General features: G+C 35.5%; 1 protein-coding gene across 7 annotated transcripts in view; it reads right to left on the bottom strand.

Annotated features, from left to right (window-relative positions):
• LOC149558715 (putative CoA ligase CCL8) overlaps nucleotides 1-25,266 on the bottom strand; it is a 243,734-nt gene that overhangs the window by 76,772 nt on the left and 141,696 nt on the right. For all 7 annotated transcript variants that reach the window (XR_016365057.1, XR_016365059.1, XR_016365058.1 and 4 more), the window contains exon 12: nucleotides 23,400-23,504. Coding sequence is in view for 4 of the 7 variants with exons in the window: in XM_089832815.1 (XP_089688941.1) it covers nucleotides 23,400-23,504 (105 nt within the window). In the remaining 3 variants the exon portion in view is untranslated. The remainder of the gene's footprint in view (nucleotides 1-23,399; nucleotides 23,505-25,266) is intronic.

Genomic DNA, 25,266 nt, shown 5'->3' with positions numbered 1-25,266 from the left:
TCAAGCCAAGTATCCATTGTGGCCTCTAACATTGTGTTGGGCTAACTATCATCTCCACTACCTTGTCTCCCTAGGACTCCTCTTCCCCAACTCCACCACTCTCCAAGATCACTAACTCTCCATGTAGCTCTCTCCCATCTGTCATTGTCTAAGCTACCTCTCTCCCCTCTAGCTCAACAATCGGTAAGTCTTATGCAACTCCTAGCTAGACAATGCGAGCTCGGCCTAAGGTTGTACTACCTCCACTGTTGTAGAGAGTCACTCAACGAAATGTACTAGTGCAACTGCGATTGAGACAACAACCGTCAATATAACCACCGTGGCTACCATAGGTGACATACTCATAGGCATGTGAATTTGACTGAAGGTAGAGATAGGTGCCATGGTTGCCAACTCCACTGATGCTAATGTGGTAAAGTGTGGTCTCAGACAAGAGGGGTGGGGTAAATTGTACCTGCTAAGAGTGAAAGATATTATTATTTCCCTATTCTTTGTACTTCATTAGCAACCAACAAAAAAAAGATATCTGATGAATGTTTTTCAGGAAAACATGTTCAAAAAAAAGACAAGCAATGAAAACAACCAAGCACAGAATGAGATATCCAGGGAGGATAACTCATGAGGTTCTATGGACCAACTTGTTCAAGTACTATTTGATACCCAATCTCAAATCGAGCAAATGGAACAAAGAATGAATGATCTAGTAAAACAACTTGGGCAAGGAAATGAAGACACTTGATCCTCACCCCTTCCCAAAACTGCACCAAAAACATCTGCTCATAGCAAGGAAGAGAATAAGCCAATTCCAACTCAACTGAAAATTCAAAAGAGGAATAAGATAGCCAGTGAATTATCCACTAACATAAAGAAAAATAAACCTCCAAAGTTTTCAAGATCAAAGTTTGGGATATCGCTAAGGCATGGTTAAACGAGATGGAAAAATATTTTGAAATTATGAGTTTTTTTGAAGCCTCAAAAGTTGTTTGGGGAATCTATAAGCTTATTGGAGAAATTGCTACCTAGTCGTAAAATAGTAAAATGGAGTTGAATCTTAGGACCACTAATATTACTTTGGATAAATTTGTCACAATCTTTGAAAACAAGTGGTTACCCCAATCCTTCTACGAACAGAAGTATTAGATTTTCAAAACCTCAAAAAAGGGGACTTGTTGGTGAATGGATATGGAAAAAAGTTCACTCAACTTTTGAAGTACATCCCTACGTGTCTACAAGATAGATACTTCAAGGTCAAGAAGTTCATCATGGGGCTGAATAACAGGATTGGCGGAGCCATAGATGTACTGGGACCCCAAACCATGGAGGAGGCTCATGAAAAAGCAATTAGGCAAGACCAAAAATGGAAAAAGGATGATTCCATCTAAGACAATAAAAGCAGGGAAAATTGGAGCTCCTCTAGTTCTGACCAAGTAACTTACAAAAGGACTTTTAAGAATTTTAAGGCCAGCAAACCCTAGTTCAAGGGAAACAATATCGAGAATTTTTAGGGCATTTCAACAGTAATAATAACATACTTGGAAATAAAATGAAGGCACCAGCAAGAGGTTTCTTTGTTTGTGCAGACCATTATACCAATCAATGTCTTAGTAAGGGCACATCTAATTGGCAAGCATGTCCTCCATTAAAACATCAGCAAAGTGTCTTTCAGCAAAGGATCCATGGAGCAGCAGATAACCGGCAAGCGGAGCATTGGATGAGTCCTATAGAATCTCTGGGTAAGATATATAGGAACCCTATAACCATAACGTCCTCCATTAACACCTCTGCAAATTATCTTTCAACAAAGGATCTATGGGGCAGTGGATAACCGTCAAGCAGAGCATCTGATGAGTCCAATAGAACCTCTGAGTAAGATATATAAGAACCCTATATCCATATTAATTGATACTAGAGCCATTGAGCGTTTTATACCTCCAAAGTTGTTAAGTAAGTTTCCAAACAGAACTCAATATATGGCAAACCCTTGGATTGTTGAGTATGCAAACCAATTGAAGGCTCAGGTATTTCAATGTTTGTTTGAGGCTCAGGTAGACTTCCCAACCTTTTCAACGGAGGTTAACCTGTATGTAGCACTTCTGGGATCTTAAAATATCATTATGGAAATCAATTGGCGTAGTGAGCCTAGGAAAAAAGTGGATTGTCTTGCAAAAACAATAGAATGCTTGGGTGAGAGTGGAAGCCCTGCTGATATTCAAGGAATACCATATGAAGTGAAAACTAGTCAAATAGAAGAAAAGGGTGAAAGATTTATGCTGTAAAATAGAAGATACAAAAGAGATCCAAGAAAAGGTTTACCAACATGGTTACATTTTAGAGAATGGCAAAATCAGAGAGGGAAGGAAAGAATCCTTTGCTCAAAGGTATCTTTATCTTAAGAGTTATCAAGATGTGTTTCCAAAGGAGTTACCTGGATTACCTCCTTCTAGGATATTTAATTTTACCATAGATTTGGTGCCTAGAGGAAAACCCATACCTAGAGCGCCATATAGGATGACTATCACAAAATGGATGCAACTACAAGTTCAATTGCAAGAATTATTGGATAAGAAACTCATCCGCCCTAGTGTCTCTCCTTAGGGAGCACCAATGTAATTTGTTAAAAAAAAAGGATGGAACCAAGAGGTTGTGTATAGATTACAGAATGCTTAATAAGGTTGCAATCAAGTATAGATATTGACTTCCCCGAATTGATGATTTATCTAATCAAATGGGAGGAGCGTCGATATTTTCTAAGATTGACCCTAGATCAGTTATCGCCAACTCAAGACTAAAGATGAAGATATCCATACAAAAGCTTTTAGAACCTATTATGAGCATTATGAATTCACAGTCTTACCCTTCGGACTAACCAATGCCCCTACAGCATTTATGAATTTTATGAATAGTGTATTCCAAAATTGTTTAAACAAATATGTATTGGTTTTCATCAATGATATCCTTATTTATTTTTGGAATGAGGAAGGGCACCAAAAGCATCTGGAAATAGTTCTTCAAAGGTTGCATGAGCATGAGTTGTTTGGGAAATTATCTAAATGCTCCTTCTATCAAAAGGAAATTCAGTATTTAGGGCATATTATCTCCGTAAAGGAATTGCAGAAGACGTTGCTAAGATTAAAGCAATCAAGGAATGGCCTACAGCTAAAAATGTGTCAGAAGCTAGAAGTTTCATGGGACTAGATGGGTTCTATAGGAAATTTGTTAAGGACTTCTCTCGAATAGCCCATCCCATAACTACCTTGCATCGCAAAGGGAAAAGCTTTCTTTGGTAAGAAAAGTGTCAATAAGCATTTGAGTACTTAAAGGAAAAGTTAACTACCGCACTTGTGCTCAGAGTGCCAGATCCCGAGGGTCACTTTGTGGTTATCACTTATTCACTAATGCATCAGGAGAAGGATTGGGAGGTGTATTGATGCAACAAGATTAGGTAATTGCCTATGATTCTACAAAGTTAAAGAACTATGAATAGAATTATGCACTACACGATTTAGAATTAGCAACCATTATTTATGCTCTACAAATGTGGAGACACTATTTGAATGGGGAAACACTAAGTGTAGATCATCATGGATTGAAGTATATATCCACTCAACCTAATCTTAATGCTCATGAAAAGGGATGGTTGGAAGTTCTAGCAAACTATGATTCTGAAATCAGCTATATCAAGGGAAAGGAGAACCGAGTAGTTGATGCCTTGAGTGGGCGAAGACACATTACTGCCATTTAACAATAAACATTGCACTTAAGGAACAAGTGCATCAGATTTTACCAAGGATGACTTATATAAATAGTTATGTTTGTTAGTTTTGGAGGATCCCTGCAAATGTAATTGCACTTCCATAATTTCTGGGATGTCGTTTCCAAATGCAACAAACACTTACATTTATATTGAGTATAAGCCATGAATAGACATGTCCATTCATGGGACATGTCTATTTGTTAATCAAATAATTAATATAATAATATAATTAATCATTTATATGTATAGATATATATTATTCTAATTTCTCTCATATATTTATATCTCAATTATCTCACATACATACATACATACATATATATATGTTTATCTCACAAAAGCTATCAAACATCAACACTCCCTCTAAGCTAGGGAGGACAAACATGTGTAATACCTCAAAGTATTATCAAGTTAGCAAGATTAAGGATATCCTTGATCAAAAGATATCCATCATTTTGACATCAAGAGCATTCGTCCCCCAGAATATCAACATATGATATTCACCAAATATTCAAAAGGTTTTGATATCACATCTGATAACAAAAATATTGGTCTCCTAGAGTATCAATGGTATTCACCAAGTACTCAAAATAAGGTTTGATATCACATCTGATATCAAGAGTATAGGCCTCCAAGAATATCAATGATATTTACCAAATACTTTGAGTAATGGCCTTCCAAAATGTTGAGATGCAAGACATTCACCATATACTCAATTTCTTTGATCGCATAATACAAGTTATTGTAAGATCGTCACCTTACAGTAACTTTTGCAAATACAAGTGACACCATTTGGAAGTCGTCACTACCTCATGATGTACATAGGCAGTAGACCCATTAAATCATGCAGTCACATGCATGATATGAAAAGTTTATAATATGAACTCAAAACTCCCTCTAATTATGATATGATCAAGTTTTTCAAAGATCAACTGAAACATATCCTGTATCTGCTCCTTCAAATGGATGTGTCAAACTCCCACTGAACATCAATCTTCTAAGCTCCTTTACCTTTGAAGAAGTGTTAGACTCCCTCTAAATCCGGAATTAATCCTTCCTTTTCCTACAAGAACATTCTCAGAAAAGATCAAGGCAAGTAATTCTTATAGTGTATAAATAAGAATGTCAACATTAATTAGAATGTCAGTAATTTAACTCATTCCCATTACTAACAACATAATTGACTATAGCATCTCTCTTTATTTTTACATGATTCTAAATAGATAATAATATCATCTTTCTATGGATCATCCTTGATTCTTATATATTATTCATCTTATATATGAATGTATGAATATCAACAATAACAAAAATGAAAAAAGTCTTAGTAATAACTTTAAATAACTCGATAATAAGCTTGCCACTCTAAATATATGTCACCCATATGTTGGCACAAATGACATCATACGTACCTCCACCAATGAAGTGTTCATTGGACCTTGCATCTATACTCCGTCGATGACGTGGGATATTGCGTATGTAATCCACCGATGACGTAGAACTTGCAACTATACTAGTTTACTGTGGACTTGTACATACTCCTTAATGTAGACCTTCCCGCCATTCTCTCTGTATCACCACATGCGAATATTTACGAATCTGAATCCTTTAGAGACAAGCAAATCGCATTGACATAGGTGAGTTTAAAATAGGACAAAATTAAGTCTCAATACTAATACACAACATCGAAAGATACATAATTCATAGATATATATGTCGACAGAGTCTCTTTCACAATAGTATTCAATGCTACAATAGCATTAGCAAGTGAAAGCACGTCAAGTTTGTTTTCAAGAGCTCCTCATCCCATGCTACAAGATCTCTATAATCCTTTTCATTCCATTTTATACCTCCCCCTATGGTAAGATGTGCCCCTCTTTATTTGAAGCATTACACCTCTTCTACTGTACATCTTTTACTATTATTTTTGGTTACCAATTAATCTTCATGTGACATAGTTATCACTTCACTAACATTAAATTTAATTACATCATCATTTCTCTTTCTGAATTTTCCAGCAAATACACGTTATTGATTAAACTAGGCTTGCTAAAAAATGCACGTTATTTGATCATTGGTTATCACTCAAATGCATGTTATTGATTAAACTGGACTTGATGACTACTTGTCTCCTTTTTTTATCTGCATTTGGTCAATCTAATTCGAATCTTTATGACGTTGATAATCAACACTGATTGCCACTGTATTTGTCTCTTGTTGTTCAATCCTCCTGTAGTATAACTTCAAATTATGTATAGTCTTGCATTATTGATAAATGGTGAAGTATCTTGATTATTTTTATTTATTTTTTCAATGCAACCGCATTCACTTTGGGACCCTTGAAACATCACTAATGAGTCTGTCCTCTATGTATTCTAAAATTACTAAAACTTACATTATCTTCTTTATTAATTTAATTGGACAAATCACACTTCGTCCTCGTGCTTCAAATATAGTGCATATTTGGATTTGACTTTAAGGCCTTCAATTGTTTCTCATATTTCAAGGGTGATGCGATGCTTCACACACTAGATATGGTTGCAACCATGTTCCTTCTATTCATTACTGTAAGGATTAATGTTTCTCATCGCATTATATACATCAATCACCGACTTTTCATTTAATATCAATATTGATTGATATTCATTTCATTGCTCATTATATCAGACATCTTTTGATTTGACTGATGATTACTCCCATGTCTGATTTATTTCTTTTATGATCTGCATTTCTATATTCGCAGTCTAGCTCTGATACCATGTTACTTTTGGAGGATCACTACAAATGTGATTGCACTGCCACAATTTCTGGTATGTGTTTTGCAAATGCAACGAACACTGAGTATAATCCATGAATAGACATGTCCCTTCACGAGACATTTCTATTCGTTGATTAGATAATTAATATGATAATATATTTAATCATGTGTGTGTGTGTGTGTGTGTGTGTGTGTGTGTGTGTGTGTGTGTGTGTGTTTATCCAACAGAAGTTATCAAATATCAACAATGTCTCCCTCCTCAGAATGATCCATGTGACGGCAGATACAAAGGCTACCAACTAAACACTGATGGACTCTTAAGGTATAAGGGGAGAATGTATACACCTAAGGATTCTAAAATCTGCAAAATGGTTCTAAGGGAAATCCATGCCGCTCCTTACTCAAGACATCCTACAATAACTAAAATGCTACCCGAGATAAAACCACTATACATTTGGAAGGGTATGAAACAGGAAGCAACCAAATTAGCTGCAAGTTGTCTTGAATGTCACAGGGTCAAAGCCGAACATAGGTGTCTAGCAGGGTTGCTACATCCAAATGAAATTCTTGAACGGAAATGGAAAATTATTAGCATGGATTTCATACAGAGGTTACCCATCACTAGAAATAGGCATAGCAGTATTCTTGTGGTACTGGACCAACATACAAAGGTAGCTCATTTTATTCTAGGAAATTTAATAGATAGAGCACTAGAAGTTGCTCATCAATTTGTAACAGAAATTTTTAGAGTTCATGGGGTTCCAGAGAAGATTATCTCAAATAGGGATGCTAGAATGACATCTAGATTTTCACAAACTTCCTTTTTTGCTTTGTGAACAAAATTGAATATCAGTTCAACTTATTATCCATAAACTGACGGACACACATAAAGGGTAAATAAGGTGTTAGAAAATCTTTTAAAGGTATACTATATGGATCAGCAATATCGCTAGGAAATGTATCTTCCCTTAGTAGAGTTTTCTTATAATAACTTATATCAGTTTGCTATTAAGATAACAGCATTTGCGCCATGTACGAATGAAAATGTAGGACTCATATAAGTTGGAATAGGATTGAGGATTGAATAATTGTTGGCACGAAAATACTCTTAGAAATGGAAGAGAAGGTAGTTCAAGTCCGTCAAAGATTCAAGGAGCCAAATGATCACCAAAAGAACTATATAGATGCCAAAACAACTCCTAGAGTACTTGAGGTGGGGGAGAAGGTTCTCGTAAAAGTAAAACCACAGAAAAGTTCTTTCAAAATCGATAAAAATGCTAGATTGGTCCCAAAATATGTGGGAGCCTTTGAAGTGTTGGAAGTTGTAAACCCTATAGCCTACAAAATTGCTCTACCTCCAGCCCTTGCCGAGATGCATAACATGCTTCATGTGTCTTTTCTTAAGAAATATATAGCCAATGCACAACATATCATTGACTGGAATTTCTTGCAAGTACAAGATCCAAGGGTGCTGGTAATAGAACCACTCATAATATTGTAGGTGCATCAGTTACGATTATGATATCGGAATGTAACCCAGTGCAAGGTCCAATGGGACCAATATGATGAGGAGAATGTTATTTGGGAAGATTATGATAAAACCTTCCAAAAATTTCCCCATCTTTTCCAAGAAAATGAATTTGAGATTGATACTATTATATTGTATTCTAAATTAAGAATTGTGAGACTCTGTGGCAGCTCTTACAGTCGTAATTCCCATATTTTATTTCAATTTAAAATGTTCCTTTTAATGGCAAACTCTAAGGCAGCTCTGATTGTTATTTCTATGTACTTAAGAGTAGTTCCCATATTTTAATTTAATTTAATATGTTCTATATAGTCATTGAGATTTCATGTGAATTGGAAATGGTTGGTTAAACTGGATATTAGATGTGATTTCATGTAAATTGGAAATAATTGGTTATTCATTATGAATTCATGTAAATTGGAAATGTTTGGTTAAGATGGTTATTTCTTATGATTATATTAACTGCATTAGAATGTATTGGAAGTGTACCTTCACTATGTTATTTTTCACTACAAGTGTGCAACGAAGGGGGGAAAGCATTGGCAGAGATAGAATAGAGCACAAGCACCAACCTACCACCAAGCTTCTAAGGTATTCGTCTCAACCACTTTGGCCAAGGAAAAGCAGAGTAGGGCAGACTAAATAATACCAAGTGTCCGCTATGAGCTAACTAGGTCATCTAATTTTACAATATATATATATATATATATGAGCAATTAATGAAATAAAATTATTACCTTTAAATTGGAATAGAGATGTTTTGCATCATCTAATGTCGGTATGACATATTATATAAATAATACCCAAAGTACTTTGATATATTTGTACATATCACGTTATATATATATATATATATATATATATATATATATATATAAAGTACTTTGATATATTTGTACATATCATATTATATATATATACATGTATATTTTAATATAACATATATGTATATACGTGTATGTATAATACATTAAGTACACATAGATAATGAGTACTATTTATAATAGTATTGAAGAAATTCAATTCCCGTATCAATTTAATTTTTAAATTCAAGAAAAGTCTATTGATATTTTATAAATCTTTTTATTGTTTCAGCCTTTCATATTTCTTCCAAATTAAATGTCTATCAATCAAGAATGTAACATACAAACAAATGACTCTGCCACCCTGTTCTCATGCAATGTATCTCCATCTTTGCTCGTTTTTTTCTGTGGAGGCCAATCACTCTCCTTTATATTTAGCAGTCGTAGATGATCGTGTTTTGGGACACTTAGCTCATTCACTATTATTATTGCCGAACCTGTGATTATGGGATTCATGCAAAATATATTATCATTCCTTGCTACAGACGTCGAAGTGTGACACCAACTTTGATCCCTTTGAAATCTGTTTTCCAGCATTTATAGCAAGTGATCTGCAATTCAAAGCCTTTCTTTTATCAAGTCGTTTTCCTTGAAGGTGCTCATTTTTATTCTCATGATAACTGGATAAGCTGTTTAATACTCATATCTTTCATAAGACGCTTTAGTCGAGTTTGATTGTAATATGAAAAGTCCACACAAACTAGAATGAGATTGTTTTACCAATTATGCCAAGAGCACTCAAGGGCTGATAACAGCCTTTGTTGTATAATATATTTGAAGCTTAGCATTGTGCCAAGAGAATTTGATAGAAAATGTCGTCCATGCTCTCAGTTATTTAATATATTTTGAAGCATATTATTGTGGCAAGAGAAACCTCTTGATCATGTCGTCCATGCTTCCAAACACAGTGACATTGAATGCATATGTCCTGGAGATGTTGAATGCATACTTCCGGATGTGTGCCATTTGAACTGAAAATGGCTCAATCATCCAAAAAAGTCTTAAAATATTTGATGGACATTTTGTCAAAGATGTGCAAAATTACACTCTAAAATGTTGTTGGGGCATTACAAAATCTGAATAGCATCCGATTATTGGTGTACACCCCATTCTCCACCATAAAGTTCGTCTTCAATTTTTCAACCTTGGTGATGGATATCTAATTGTACCCAGAAAATCCATCCATCAAGGACTAGATTTCATGTCCAGCTATCTCGTCCAAGATGTTGTCTGAAAGGTATCAGGAATAGATCTTTTTATGGTAACCACATTCAGGCATTTGAAGTCCACACATTTTTGGATTTGGTTTGCCTCTTTCTTAAGAGAAATAAAAATGGGGCATACCCATTTGCTTGTTTGCACTCGAAATATAAAGCCCACATTCAACATGTTGGTGCCCAAAACCATAGATTAGAATCCTACGAGCCTTGCCTACTCAATGCTAGAATATCTAATCAGTTGTGTCCAACTTGACAGGATCAATCTATTCGATCTAGATCCTCTGCGCTTCTGGCTCTACAAAACCAAGCTGGTGCACCTGATCCTGGATAAGAAACTTGGATCCAAGATATTTAGAGCAGATAAATTTAATGCAAAGACAGTTTCCCGAAATGGCAAGAGGTTTAAGGAAACTTCTAGATTGCTAATAGTGAGTATTAATCATCAAAATTACAATTACTTTAATAACCATGTAAATGCTGAAATAAGATTAAAAGTGAATTACTAAAACAAATAGATATCAAACCCTTAAAAGAAAAAGATTAGAATATTGTCAGCATATAGATTGACAATTATGAGTGAGTTAATGATCAGTGCTGAAATTTAAAAAGGCGATAGAGTCAAAACTATAGGTTTTCACATACAACTCTATGATATTATCTATAAACAATTCAATTATCAAGATGCGTCAAATTACTTCGTATTTATGTGTATTTAAACCAATCTATAATGTTTTAATCTTTATAACGACAAAATAGATACAAATAAAGAAACAATCACAATATTTGTATTTGTCAGGTTTAAAAAGCAACGAACAATTTGATCCATTTAGCCTAATAACAAATTATTTATAGAAAATAAAGATGATCACAAAGGACAAACTATATAGTAATTTAACTCTAAAGCAAATAAAAATCTTGCTGATTATATTGTAGAAAAAATTGTATCAAAGACATTCAATTGTTGATGCTCCATTCAACACAATTTTCACACAATATTGAAATTAATGCCCAATCGTTCACTATCCAAGAGCTTGGTTCAAACTTCAATCTTTTCCAAGGAAGGAATTTAAATATCATATATGTTTCAGGAATGCAGAGAGTTTTGTGTATATCTGAACGGTGGCTTTGTCTGATTTTTCATTACATATTTATAGAGGGCTGATGGGTGTCGGTTGCTTCTCAAGCACCACATCTTTTCATAATAATAAAAAGCTAACCAACATTAAACATTAAATATGTTTTAATTATACCCATATGTAACCGGCATTTTAATTACTCCTTTATATTTCTTCATCAGCATGTATTTATACTCCTTGCGTCCATCGTTTGAACACGTACTCATCAATTCATGATATGTGTGTTCTATTTTTCCATGGTGCTTGAATGTGATCCTTTAGACAAACAAAAACTCCACTCATGCATATCCCTCTAGACCGGCATCCGAGATTTGTGTTTTCTACGACTTTTCCCAGCACACCCGCTGGCTTTTGTAATTCACAAGTTGAACATCGTCCGGGAGAATGTCCTTGCTGCACATAGTGAAGTATTCAGGATAGGTGAAAGTCTTCATCTTCCACGTACATAGTCTAGACTTGTAGAACACATGTAGCATTGTTAGATGTATATCATCAAATCATAACTAGCGGCTTTGTGAAAGATGAGCGCTTAAGTCTCCATGATCAAGAATAATGTATCGAGATCTCCAAGATTTCACTCGCACTTCACTCGGATACTTATTTTGTCAAATTGGACCAATATATTATCATTGTAGATGCTTGTTTGGATTATGCCCTTGTTAACATGAACGAACAAGAGTTTATATCTCTTTATCACTAAGTCAACAAATGTTTCTCCATGTCCTTTCTTTATTTTTCCGGCTACCTCCTGTATGCTCACAAAATCTAATTATTCTGCGCAAGTGCAAATGGGTGTATACCCGCTAGAAATGCAACATGTCCTCCTCCCTCAATACTTTCAGTTTTAAAGATGGCAAGTATGCATCATAATAGTTTCCATCTTCATTGGTATATATGCATATAGATTTTGTTTTAAAAAATCAAAATCTTATTGCTTCTTCTAACATCTCTTTTCAGACAACAGGAGTAATGTATGCAGAGGTGACTCGAAAATGAGAATACCATCCATTCTTCACGGGCTTCTCCATTCTCAGCTATCTATTAGATATCTATGTGAAAGCTTTGAACATTCTTGTCGGTATCCATCTGCCTCACATACCACCAGTCCAGATGAAAATATCTCATACTTGCTGCTCATGCTTTGCTTATCAGATCTGTACATTCTTCCAGCTGATATCTGTACTCAACTCCTCTGAAAACAATCTTCTCAATATGTTCTCATGGCTGCATCTAATTGCATATCCATTTGCCTGGATTCTCAATCATCAATTTGTCATTCACAATACAGTCTTTTGAATTATGACTGTGAATGGTGCACTTTCAGAATTTCATTCATATCATTGCAGGAGATATCCAATGTTGCGTTTGAGATACATAGTCTTCTTAATGATTAGGAAATAAGATATGAATTCCTGGCACCTTATTAACATGCAGCCTATAACCCTCTTTGAATCTCAATGATAAATTTATCAATGTGCTTTAGCATCTTAACATGAATTAATGAGCAGACTTCATCAAATTTCCAACATCCCTGCTTAAAAGGTTACCCTTAATTTTGCAAAAATTTAGAGTTCCATCACAACATGCATCTTATTTCTTCATTAGCTTGTGAGGCATAATTCTTGTTCATCCTATACGTCAACTTCAGTATAGGCACCCGTCCTGACACCTAAAGAATATGATGGATGCACAATTCTGGTGGCACAACTTTCAAACCCTTATATGTCCAAGAAAAAATGTCCTTGACAAAAAATGTTAACATCCTTGCCTTTAAAATCCCCTACAAAGATGTTTTTGGGATTAGTCTCATCTCCTAGGTTCGTAAATTTTAGTGAAGACTCCTAATATATTATTGATTTCTCTTCATCGAACTACTGCTCGAGAGCTTAGCTTACCTAAGCCTACCCTCCCGTATACTCTCTATACTGAAGTGGAAAAAAATCATTTGTTGCCACTTCATTTGCCAAAAGCATGTTACATTGCAATAGTTCATAATCTTCTATCTACCAATGGAAGAATCTATTCATTGAGTCTAAGTCATCTCAAAGCATCACTCCAGTTCCAAGATGCCTTCCTCGTTGGCTTTCATGCATTGCTTCCCCCCATCGATTCCTTCTTCGCATTTTGACCCGGACAAAGATGTCAAGTCTTGTCATGCCATTTGTGCCTTTAACACAATTGTGAATTTCCAACAACCCTTCTCCATCGATAGGGTGTTCCTCATCCAATCATGGTTCACCTTCACTTTCCCTAGCCAACCCCTTTCGAGAATGGCATCATACCCTTCCTCCTAAGTGAGATTATGACAAACTCTAAAACAAACAGTTGGGTGTCAATCATCACCCTCTATGTGATCAATGCCACAGTAGACTTGATGCCATGTTGGTCTCTACCTACGAGATGGAAAATTAGCAGCCGCAATGTCAGGTGTCCCAACTTCTTCCATGTCTCCTTTGGCAAGACATTCACACTTGATCCCCAATTTACGATGGTGTCTACCAAGATGGTGCCAAGAATGCCCATCTCAACCACTATTAGATGTCTAACTGTGTTGACCACCAACAACATTGGATTTGTTTAAGGCCCGAAGGAGTTGTACATATGGTCCACACGGTTTAGCACTTCTAAGAGTGCAACCATATTTAATAGTGTTCATAACTGTAACATTGTTCCAAGGAGATTTTTAATTTTCACTATAAACTTTTTTTTGCATCATTCGCGTTAGTCTATTTTGCTCTGCTTGATTTCTCAATGAGGTACTTGTCATACCATGTGTCCCTCATCTCGGCCATCATTTCCATCTCAATACCCACCTTTGTTTTATGCACCCTTTGTGTTTCCATATGGGGATGCAAATCTTTGAGCTTCCTTGCTTGCCCTCAAGTAACTACCAACACCCCTGCCATTGCACCATCCTAGTCAATGTTTAACAACTTTAAGCCAAAATTTAGACAATTTACATCCTCATGATCTCTAGGACCACACCATCGAGAAAGAAAAATTATAAAATGGTACCACAACTGTATGTGTTTTGTCTTTGAATGTAGAGCAGAATTCTTTGCAAGATGAATGGCACTCTGGGTATTTGTAAGAAAATAATTATCCCTCTATGGGTGTCCCAATTCTTCCATGAAGAATTGAAGCCATATCATCTCCTCGGTTGTCTCTTTAGCAGCAACATACTCTACCTCTGTAGCGGATAAAGCATTAACCTTCCGCAAGTGATAAATCTAACTCACTATTGTCTCACCAAAAGTGAATACATAACTTGTAGTACCTCGCCTAGTATCAATATCCCCTTACAAATCTGAGTACATGTAGCCCTGTAAATCAGTAGTAGAGCCCCTAAAATGTAAACACTTACTGGATGTTCCTCTTAAATATCTGAAAATCCATTAAAATGCATTCCATTGCTCAAACCCTAGATGACTCATATACCTCCTAACAACTTCCACTGCATGTGCAATATCTGGCCTTGTACATACCATAGCATACAAAAAGCTTCCTACAGTTGAAGCATAGGGTACCTTGGACATCTTATCCTCTTCTTGTGTATGTGGACACATCTCCTTAGTCAACTTCAAATCACCAGGTAACCGTGTACTGGCAGCTTTGGCATTCTCTATCGAGAAACGTTGCAACACTTTCTCAATATAATCAACCTAAGACAATGTAAATTTTTTGTTCTTTTTGTCTCTACAAATCTTCACACCAAGGATTAGTTTTGCTGCCCCCAAATTCTTCATAACAAATGAATGTGCTAACTTCTCTTTTAACCCCTTAATGTGATCCATGTTAGACCCAGCTACAAGCATATCATCAACATATAAATATAAAATAATGTAGTTGTCATCATCCAACCTCTTAAAATAAACACATAATTTGAATGACACCTACTATATCTATGCTCATGCATAAAAATATCCAATTTCAAATACCATTGCCAAGGTGTTTGCTTCAAGCCATATGAACTTTTATGCAATCTGCACACTAGGTTCTCTTTACCTTTAACCTCAAATCCCTATGGTTGTGCCATATATATCTCTTCATCCAAATCACCATGAAGAAACATTGTTTTAACATCAAGATGCTCCAAATGCAAATCTTCAGTAGCCATAATACTTAAAACAGTACGAATAGAAGTCATTTTTACAACAGGAGAGACTATCTTATCAAAACCAATGCCCTCTTTCTGTGCAAATCCTTTTACAACTAACCTGGCTTTACATCTTCTCTTACCTCCATCTTCTTCTTTCAACCTGTAAACCAATTTATTCTATAAAGCCCTTTTACCTGCAAGAAACTTACATAAATCCCATGTCTCATTTTTCAGCAAAGAGTCCATTTCTTCTTTCATTGCAGATTTTGACTGAATATTTGTATCCACTTGCACAGCTTCATCATAACATTTAGGTTCACCAACATCAGTAAGCAAAATAGAATACAAAGAAGAACAAAATCTTTCTGAAGGTTTGCTTAGCCTTGTTGATCACCTAACATTCACTGGGTTGTGTGGTATTTATTGTTGTGGTTGTTGCAGATCATGAGGAACTACTGGAACACCATCTGTTGGAGTATCATCCAGCACTACATAATCATTTTCTTTCTTCTCATGCTGCTGCAACAGATCTTTGTACAACACTTTCACATTGAATATGACATCCCTACTTCTTACAATTTTATGATTTTGAAAATCCCAAATCCTATAACCAAATTCATCAATGCCATATCAACCAAATACACATTTCTTTGACTTATCTTCCAACTTGGTTCTATTTTCAAAATCTATATGTGCAAATGTTTCACAACCGAAGGTTTTGAGAAAAGAATAACTCACCTTCTTACTTGTCCATCCTTCCTCTGAAATACCACATGTTTAAGGGCAGCCCAACATGCAATCTCATGCTCCTTGCATGCTCCATTATTGTCTTGTTCATGCATTCAACCACTCCATTTTCCTGTTGAATCTTTGGAACAGTTTTTTGTTTGCAAAAACTATTAGTGGAGCAATAATCTTCAAATTTTTTGCTGCAATACTCACCACCATTATCAAATCTGAGACATTTTAATCTTTTATCAGTCTTCTTTTCAATCAACTATTTCCATTTCTTAAAAGTTTGAAATACATCAAATTTTTGTCTAAGGAAATAAACCCATACTTTTCTAGTTGCAGCATCAATAAATGTAATATAATAATGAGACCCACCAAGGGAAGATACCTGAGCTGTTCACCATAAATTTGTATGCACAAGCTCTAATTTCTCACTTTTATTTTCCTTCCCAGTCTTCACAAAACTCACTCTCTTTTGTTTTCCATACACAACTTTCACAGAAATCCATATTAACACGTTTCAAGCTTGGTAAAATTTTCTTTGAATCAAATAATTTCATACCTTCCTCACTCATGCCCAAGTCTGTTGTGCTATAGTGTTGTATCAAACTCTACAGCAATCATTTGTTCTCCCTACTCAATTGCAGCAACTATTCCTAAACATTCATTTTTCTCTAAAACAATCAAAGTAAAAGAAACAGTGTGACCTGTACAAAGATATAAGGTGCCTACTTTCACAAAGATATAAGGTGCCTACTTTTCTAGTTGCATCATCAATAAATGTAATATAATAATGAGACCGACCAAGGGAAGATACCTGAGCTGTTCACCATAAATCTGTATGCACAAGCTCTAATTTCTCACTTTTATTTTCCTTCCCAATGTTCACAAAACTCACTCTCTTTTGTTTTCCATACACAACTTTCACAGAAATCCATATTAACACATTTCAAACTTGGTAAAATTTTCTTTGCATCAAGTAATTTCATACTTTCCTCACTCATGCCCGAGTCTGTTGTGCTATAGTGTTGTATCAAAATCTACAGCAATCATTTGTTCTCCCTGCTCAATTGCAGCAACTATTCCTAAACATTCATTTTTCTCTAAAACAATCAAAGTAAAAGAAACAGTGTGACCTGTACAAAGATATAAGGTGCCTACTTTCACACATTTTGCTACTACAAGGGAACCTTTTGAACCGTTACAATTTTTATCATTAAAAGTGACTACGTAACCTTCATCACTTAATTGCCCTGCTGAAATTAAATTCCTAATTAGCCTTGGAGCATGTATTACCCCATGTAGTAGCCAATGATTCTCATTCTGCAACTTAATCTTAAACTTTTCCCTTTCCAACCATCTAATAGAGTTCATTATCCCCCAAATAAACAAGCCTAACATCCCCTTGGACATAATCAATAAAATAATCTCTGAGGTGTAGCATGAAATGAAGCCCCAGAATTTAAAACCTAAGAATCATCAACACTTTCTAAAGAAAGAAGCAAAGCATCCTCTTTGGATTTGTTAGTTACCATGTTTGCCTCCTCGTTCCCTTCTGGTTGATCTCTCTCATTGTTATTTCAAATCCAACAATCTTTCTTCTTATGCCCTGGTTTACCATAGTACTAGCAATCTCTTGTTCCTCTAGATCGAGTCCTCTTTCCCTTTGACTTTCCTCTTCATTTCCCATGGTTTCAAAAATTGTTTCCTCTTAGTCGTTCTACCTTTTCTTTGTGCAATCAAAGCACTTTGGAATGTAGATCCACCTAAAGTTTTCCTACGAGTTTTCTCACTCAAAATAACACCAATCACATTATCATATTTTAGGGTATTAGATGTAGAAACAGAATTACTCACAACCATTACCAAGTCATTCCAACTTTCAGGCAAAGAACACAAAATCAAGAGAGCTCTAATTTCTTTATCAAAATTAATATTCACAGAAGATAACTGACTAGTAATAGTATTAAACTGATTTAAATGATCTACAACAAATCCACCTTTTGCCATCTTCATATTAAATAAACGCTTAATGAAAAATACCTTATTTGAAACAGAGGGCTTTTCACACAGCATTGCTAGGGTTTCCATCAACTCTTTCGTCGTCTTCGCTTTTGTAATGTTAAATGTCACTGATGGTGCCAGGCATAATCAAATGCTTCCAAGTGTCTTTCTGTCTAAAAGTTGTCATTACCCTTCTACCATAGTTCCCTATTTCTTGGCTTTTCCTTCCAAAGGCTTCCATTAATCCTTCTAATAAAGATAGTCCACCATTTTCATTTTCCGTAACTGAAAGTTCTGCACATTAAACTTGTCAACTTTCAGCTTACCCTTGTTTGCCATCACTCCTACTCAACCGTGAGACCTTCCTGCAGAGGATGGCTATGAAAAAAAAAGACGTCGGTCTGGCTATAAAAAAAATACAACCTGGCTCTAATACCACTTGTTAGGATTAACCACAGAGAGAAATATCAATTACATGCAAATATAACCAATATCAAAAAATAATAGATTGCAAAGAAGAGAACACAAGACGCAAAGATTTAACGTGGTTCATCCAAAGCCTGGGCTACGTCCACCAACAGCAAGTCTAATATTATTATTATCCAGTGATTACAATCCACAATCCCTTACAGCTCTATACCACCGCAATAAGCTACAATATCACCATACATCATGAAATCCCTAACCCTAAGTTATTTTATACAAGTTTTTTTTGCCCCTTACAAAATTAGCACAAGAATAAGTCATCCAATAGAAAAATAGCAGCTAACGCTTTTTACAATATAAGGTCAATTTTGGCTTCAGGGGCCGCTGCCCCTTGACCCCGTCTTGGGGACACTAACCCCAAATCCCTGTAGAAATAATTTGGGGAGAAACCGCGCCAAATGAACCTTTGAGTCTGATCAGGCCCTACATCACAACAATTGGTGCGTTACTTTGTTGCCAATACAAATAGCTTCACATGTTTTGCAGTGTCGTACGAGATCCTCTTTCTCGTCGCTTGTAAGCTTAGGTTTTTTTTCTTTTGTAGCATTGTAATCATTCTGGTTACCACCAGTGTTTGTGTTCCCAAGCTAGGTATCCTAGAATTGGAAGTATTTGAATTGCATAAATTACTTTAATTCTCGTTCCCCTATGTCCCTTTCATACTCATGGCTACACTTGTATTCCGGACACCTCAACCCTCGGCCTCCTCTCCTTCGTTCCTTCGGACTTTCCTCACCTCTATGCGTGGGGTGAAGGTTAAGTTTCTGAACCTGCTTCTACTCTCTTCAAACAAATACTCCCCTCCATACACTTACGATGCTCCTCTTCACCTAACTCCTCGCAATGTTCTTTGTCAAACTCCTCACCTTCTATGATCTCAATTTCATTTTCCTCTGCTATCCCTTCTAGAAGTCCCTCAATGAGCCTCTTCCACCATCGCCTTCTTTCACCCTATTATTGCAATCACAATGCCCTCCAAACAGCGTCACTCTCATTTATATGTTCTTGTCATCTTTTATCTTTATTTAACAAATTTGGCATGAATTCTTCTTGTACATGAAAATGAAACAACACGTGGTATAAATAAGAACACTTTATTAATTCATTATTCATGTACAATACATGTCACCGGTACGACATAATCGTAACACTCTCGTGTTCTATTTTATTTCTATTTCCCTCAGCAAGGTTTTGTTTTTGTTTTGCTTCTAAAAGTTTTAATTGTGTGCCTCTTCTTCCCTACAGTGATGGTAGTCTCAGAGACTCTATTGACCTTCGATTCGCACAACTGACTTCCCCACGTTGGTTGTAGAGGACAAGGAAGGTTTGCACCAACAATAAAGAAAGGTGGCACATCAATCAGTCCACTACAAGACTCCCTTCAAGGGCACCCCACACGACTCTCTGGCACCCCTTCTCGTGTGGCTTGCCTTCTAACGTGAATTTCAATGTACATTTGTAGTAACATGGCAAAGTATGATGCCAACACCCAGTCACCATCAAAGAGTTCTAAGTTTTCCTCCTATTGGCGGCTACTTTCACCATAGTCTATTGGCTGGCCCATTGCTTTCCCTTCCTCATCCACACTTCATTACTTCCCAACGTCATAGAGGCAATAGTACCAAATGTTTATCGCTATAGGTAAAGTGAATTAATGCATACTGCAAATAGAAGAAATGTAATAGATATAGATAAGAGCATTATAATATTAGAGAACTGCAACTTCTTTTATTAATACCAATCAAGTTTACTTCCAATTATGACTCTATACACAGTGATAAGCATAATGATAATGTTATACATTTCCTCTAAGGGGGTACATATAAACCACAAGGAGGCGCGAAGTGAACCGTCGCAACCCATAATTGCCTGTCCCTCAAGTATACAAACAACTAATGACATCCTTAACAATTAACAACATATTTATGACGACAATACAATTATGCCCGCCAACAATCATTAAAGAGCCTTGCTAATGAAGATTAATGGAGAATCATTATAAAAGAGCCTTGGAGAGGAAAAAAAGGGGGATTCTATTATGCATTTAATTTTTTTGAATGTGAAGAGAAAGTTGGAGACAAGGGTTTCAAATTTAAAGCTTGATGAAGAGAAGGTTGGAGACAAGGGTTTTAGATTTCAAGCTTGAAGATATGTGAATTCTTCTAAGTTATTCAGTATAGTGATTTGGTGAAACACCCAATGAATTATGCCAGGCGTTGGCTTTATCCAGCGGCCAAGAATGAAGTTATTATTGCTGTATCAAGGGTTTGAATGCTTTCTTCTTTTCCTGAACAGTTTGCAAAGTTTGCAAGAATTTCTTTATTGTAGATCACAGCCATTCCATGGACTGTATTTGGTATTTTGAGTTTGTTGCAGGTCATTTAAAGGCAATGACATTCATTTAGAGAGCAATGCTAGGGAGCAAAGTGGTCCATAAATGTCTATGTTTCATGATTACTTGCATTGACAGCAGGATATATTCAATTGTTGAGAGCTGTTATCCATTTTTGGGCTGCACAATACTTTAGTTATCATTCCAGGTACTGCTGTAGGTGTTCATTTCTATGCGGCTGTGGCATTGTTTGGAAAAATATCGAAAGTGAAATGTCTTGGCCAAATTCATATTAGTAGTGTCCTAGAATATGCAAGAAATAAGGAGTTTTTAATTGCCTGCCATAAGTTTGATGTAATGTTATGTCTTAAGTTTTAACTGTTCATAATCAGTAAATTAGATTGCATGTCAAGTGTTTATGAAAAATGTCTATTGGCTGTAGATGCATATTTTACATGTAAAAATAAAGAATGATTGCATTTGCATTCCAGTTCTTTGTCTGGATATCTTGGTAATCCTTTTCAAACATTTAAACTCCATTTAAAACCGTTCCCAGCAAGTATAAACAATCTGAAAATAAAAGACACTGAAATAAACATCTGAAAGGCCATTTTGCGTTTGTCAGAGCTAAAACCAGCTGGGGTTCTTACAATGGAAGTGCTTCATATGACCTTTTTTAAGAAGTGATTTATAGCACTTATTGTAAATGAAAGTTAGCTTTTAGAATCTATCTTGTAACAGTTAGGATTCTTACTTTTACTTAGTAAAAGTTATCGTTGGTTATAAATACGGGGTCATTTGTAATGTAAAAGGGGATTCTTCCACGGAGGGGAAACTGTACAGAATTGTGTAGGACTTGAAGAACTTTTATGTTCATACTTAAGAATGTTTTTACATGTATCTATTCAAAACAATAAATGAATGCATTTGATTCATGTGTCTTAAACATGTTCCTCACTTATTATTATTGATTTCTTGTATGTTAATTTCATAATCTCTTTGCATACATATGTGATCAATTAGTCCTCACTATTAATGATATCTGTAAAAGATGAAGCACGTTCACACACTGGTATATTAGTTAGAAAGTTTGAAGGCTACCTGTTTCCTTGCATGTGGAAATATGTTTGTTTCCTTTCATTATTTTGCATATCCAACTTATTCTCATGCTTAAACTCATTCCACAGTTGTTATCGATCATGATGTCTTACTTGGTATTCGTATGTATGCTACTAAGGTTCTTGTTATCCTTTTCCTTTAGATTCGAGTTGTATCCTTTTTGTATTCTTAGGTGAAAAGAACACAAAATTCACAAACATTGCCATCATACGAAGGACCTACCCATCTCAAATGCAGAGGAAGATTACAATCTGATTGTGACCTAATTGCAATCTCTCCAACTATTGGCATGGTTGTCACTGCTCACAGGGTGAACATGGTCAAACTTTACAAAGCACTGACTGACAATTTGTTTACCAACAATTATATTAGTGAATTTGTATATCAAAATTTTACTGACTCTCGTGTCTACTTTCCTTTTTGATATTTCTCTCTTTTTCTGTTTTATGTATTTCTTTCTTTTCCTGGCCTTCTTTCTCCTGCTTAGAACTCCATGTTGACCCTCTCTATCCTCTCTTTTTCCTACTTCCCTTAGTCTGCAATCATCATTTTTCCTTCTACAGATCTTTCATCCTGATGATAGATCATGGAATGTGATCTAAAACAATGATGCAAAAAAATTTACAACGTGGAATCCAGAAATTAAGCTCATCTATCAATATGAATGGAGAAGTGTCATGTCTTTAAACATTTTTTACCACACTGAGAAAGAACATATACTGAAGGGAGTGCAACACTGTAACTCTTTCATAAGCCGCTTTTGCTTATTGTTTTTAAGGTTTTATCAGATCTTGAAGATACGTCCAACTTCAGATGAAACCCATAATGGATTCACCCAGTTTTAGCAATATATTCATCGCACTGTATTCCACAGTGACTATCCAATGATAAAGATGAGGAATGATCAATCTGCTACTTAAATCAAGTTTGTGCTCCGGGTAATGTATTCACAAATTGCAACTCAAAATTGTTAAGAAAAGTGCAATTCTAACTTAAACTTGTGTCTACTACCTCAAGTGAGATGATCTCAATAGAAGCCTAGAGATTGTCAATCCCATTAGGATTTTACAGATGTTATATCTTTAATTAGTATTGAAACTTTTTATCGAATTCCTATGTTCTAATATTGGGATTTTCATTGGATTAATGAAATGGAATTTCTGTGTTTCATTTATTTTCTCTTCATTTTATTTTGCAGCCCATGAAAACCAACAAGTGTCCATATGGCAGAAACGAATGAGATTCACATTCTGGAGAGGTGCTTCTACAAATTAGTATGAAATAAAACATGAATCTGACCCAAAAATTTATTTTGTGCTTGCTGTAATTGAAAACCAAATCTACATCAAACTGGTCAGAAAAACGTACCTGTGGCTGTCTCCAATACTCTTTGAACATGGATGGGCTTTTAACACAGAGTTCACCTGTGCACAGTTCATTATGATCATCTGAACTTTCTGTTATTATTTTGACCTGCAATGGTTGAAATAAGAGTAAAATAAAATTGTCTGAAACAGATCATTCAGAATGTATCAGTAAAATGTCCTTTGATAACAAAAATGAAGAGATTGGCATGCGGGAAATAGCTTGACATGTAATATCAAACAGAGGTCCATTGTAAGGATAAGAATAAAATAGTAAGATACTAATGTGCAGGAAGCAAATTAAATTCCAAATGACAACAAGGAGATTGTAGTAAGAAGCCCTCACAAATAGTATTATCAATGTCCCATTATATCATAATTAGTCCTAACATTTTTTGAATTAAACACAATAAACTATAAAGTGTTTGACTTTGATCAATCAAATTTAAGAGGAAAATGTTATATAAAAAAATGAAATCATTGAACCAAAATTTCAGGACTGTGCTGAATTCAGGCACATACAGTCAAATAAACATAATAAATAAAAAGATCAGAAGAATGTTGTTGCCTTGAGGTAGCTACACAAACTCAAAGACTCCGCCTCTTATAACTACTTCTACACAGGTTTCCACTCCTTTAAGTGTAAGTCTTCCTAGTCTTTCACTTCCCGTGAGTGCTCCTCTTACTTTCATTCCTTCTTCGTTGCCTTCATATAATGCGGTTACTTTTACTTATTCGAGCCCTTTAACCGTTCATTCGAATTCTCTGCCGATATCCTTACATATTCCTTCCACTTCTAATACCTTTCCTAATCCATCTAGTATACCTATGGCTACTAGCATGTCTCCTGACCCTACTGTTAGTACCTGGGTTCAAACCGTCTCTGCTTTACAACAACAACTTATTCATTTAACCCAATCTAAGTACAATATTCCTACATGTGATGTGGTGAATCCCCGTTCCTTAGATATCCTTTGTGTTGTTATCCCACAACATGTTGAGGTACCTTGTCCTGAGACTTATAATGGTAAGGGAGATCCCGTCATTCATGTTAAAACTCTCCAAACTATATGTAGTGATTTTGTTTATGACTATAGACTTATGGCTAAGTTGTTTCCACGCACCTTTAGCGATTGAGCCTGCAATGGTATTGCTCTCTACCTCCTTATTCTATTGATTCTTTTCAAACTCTTGCTAATGCTTTCATTCAACAATTTCAGAATAATATTGGTCCACAAGTTTCTTTAACTGATTTAATGAATTGTAAGCAAAATGTTAAAGAGAAAGTTATTGAAGTTATTGATAGATTTAAACATTTGTATGCTCAGATTTCTTATCCTGTGCCTGATCATGATATTCAACGCATTTTTATTTCTAATTTACAAAAAGACATTAGGGATAAGATTCTTTGATCCTTCACCACTACTAGTTACAAGTGAGTCAACTCCAGAGCTCTACTCCGATGGCTCCTATTTCTAATGATAAGAGTGATGTCATCGGACATTCAAACAAGTCCTCTAAATCTAAACACTTTATCAAATCAAATCTCCACATACAGATGATGATCAAGTGGCTAATACATCTCGAGGTATGGCTACTTTTTCCTCTGTATTTCGTCCTAATCATCAATATACTTAGCTGAGCCTTTGTCTAAGGTGATGACTAAGTTGATTCACGCTCATATTCTTAATATTCTTCCTATTCGTCCTATTGATCCTAGTCAACCTCTACCTAAGTCTTTTGATTCTAAAGCTTTCTGTCAATATCACTATCTATTAGGTCATCATACTCAAAAGTGTTATGGTTTGAGGAACACTATTCAAGACCTTATTGATTCTAAGACTATTTTTGTCGATGCTCTAGTTAATGAT

The sequence above is a fragment of the Cupressus sempervirens genome, chromosome 5 (genome assembly GCF_028749045.1).
Source record: "Cupressus sempervirens isolate cs-2001-9-10 chromosome 5, ASM2874904v1, whole genome shotgun sequence".
Classification (NCBI taxonomy): domain Eukaryota; kingdom Viridiplantae; phylum Streptophyta; class Pinopsida; order Cupressales; family Cupressaceae; genus Cupressus; species Cupressus sempervirens.
Note: the sequence above shows the minus strand (reverse complement) of the source record. Positions and strands in the feature narration are given on the sequence as shown.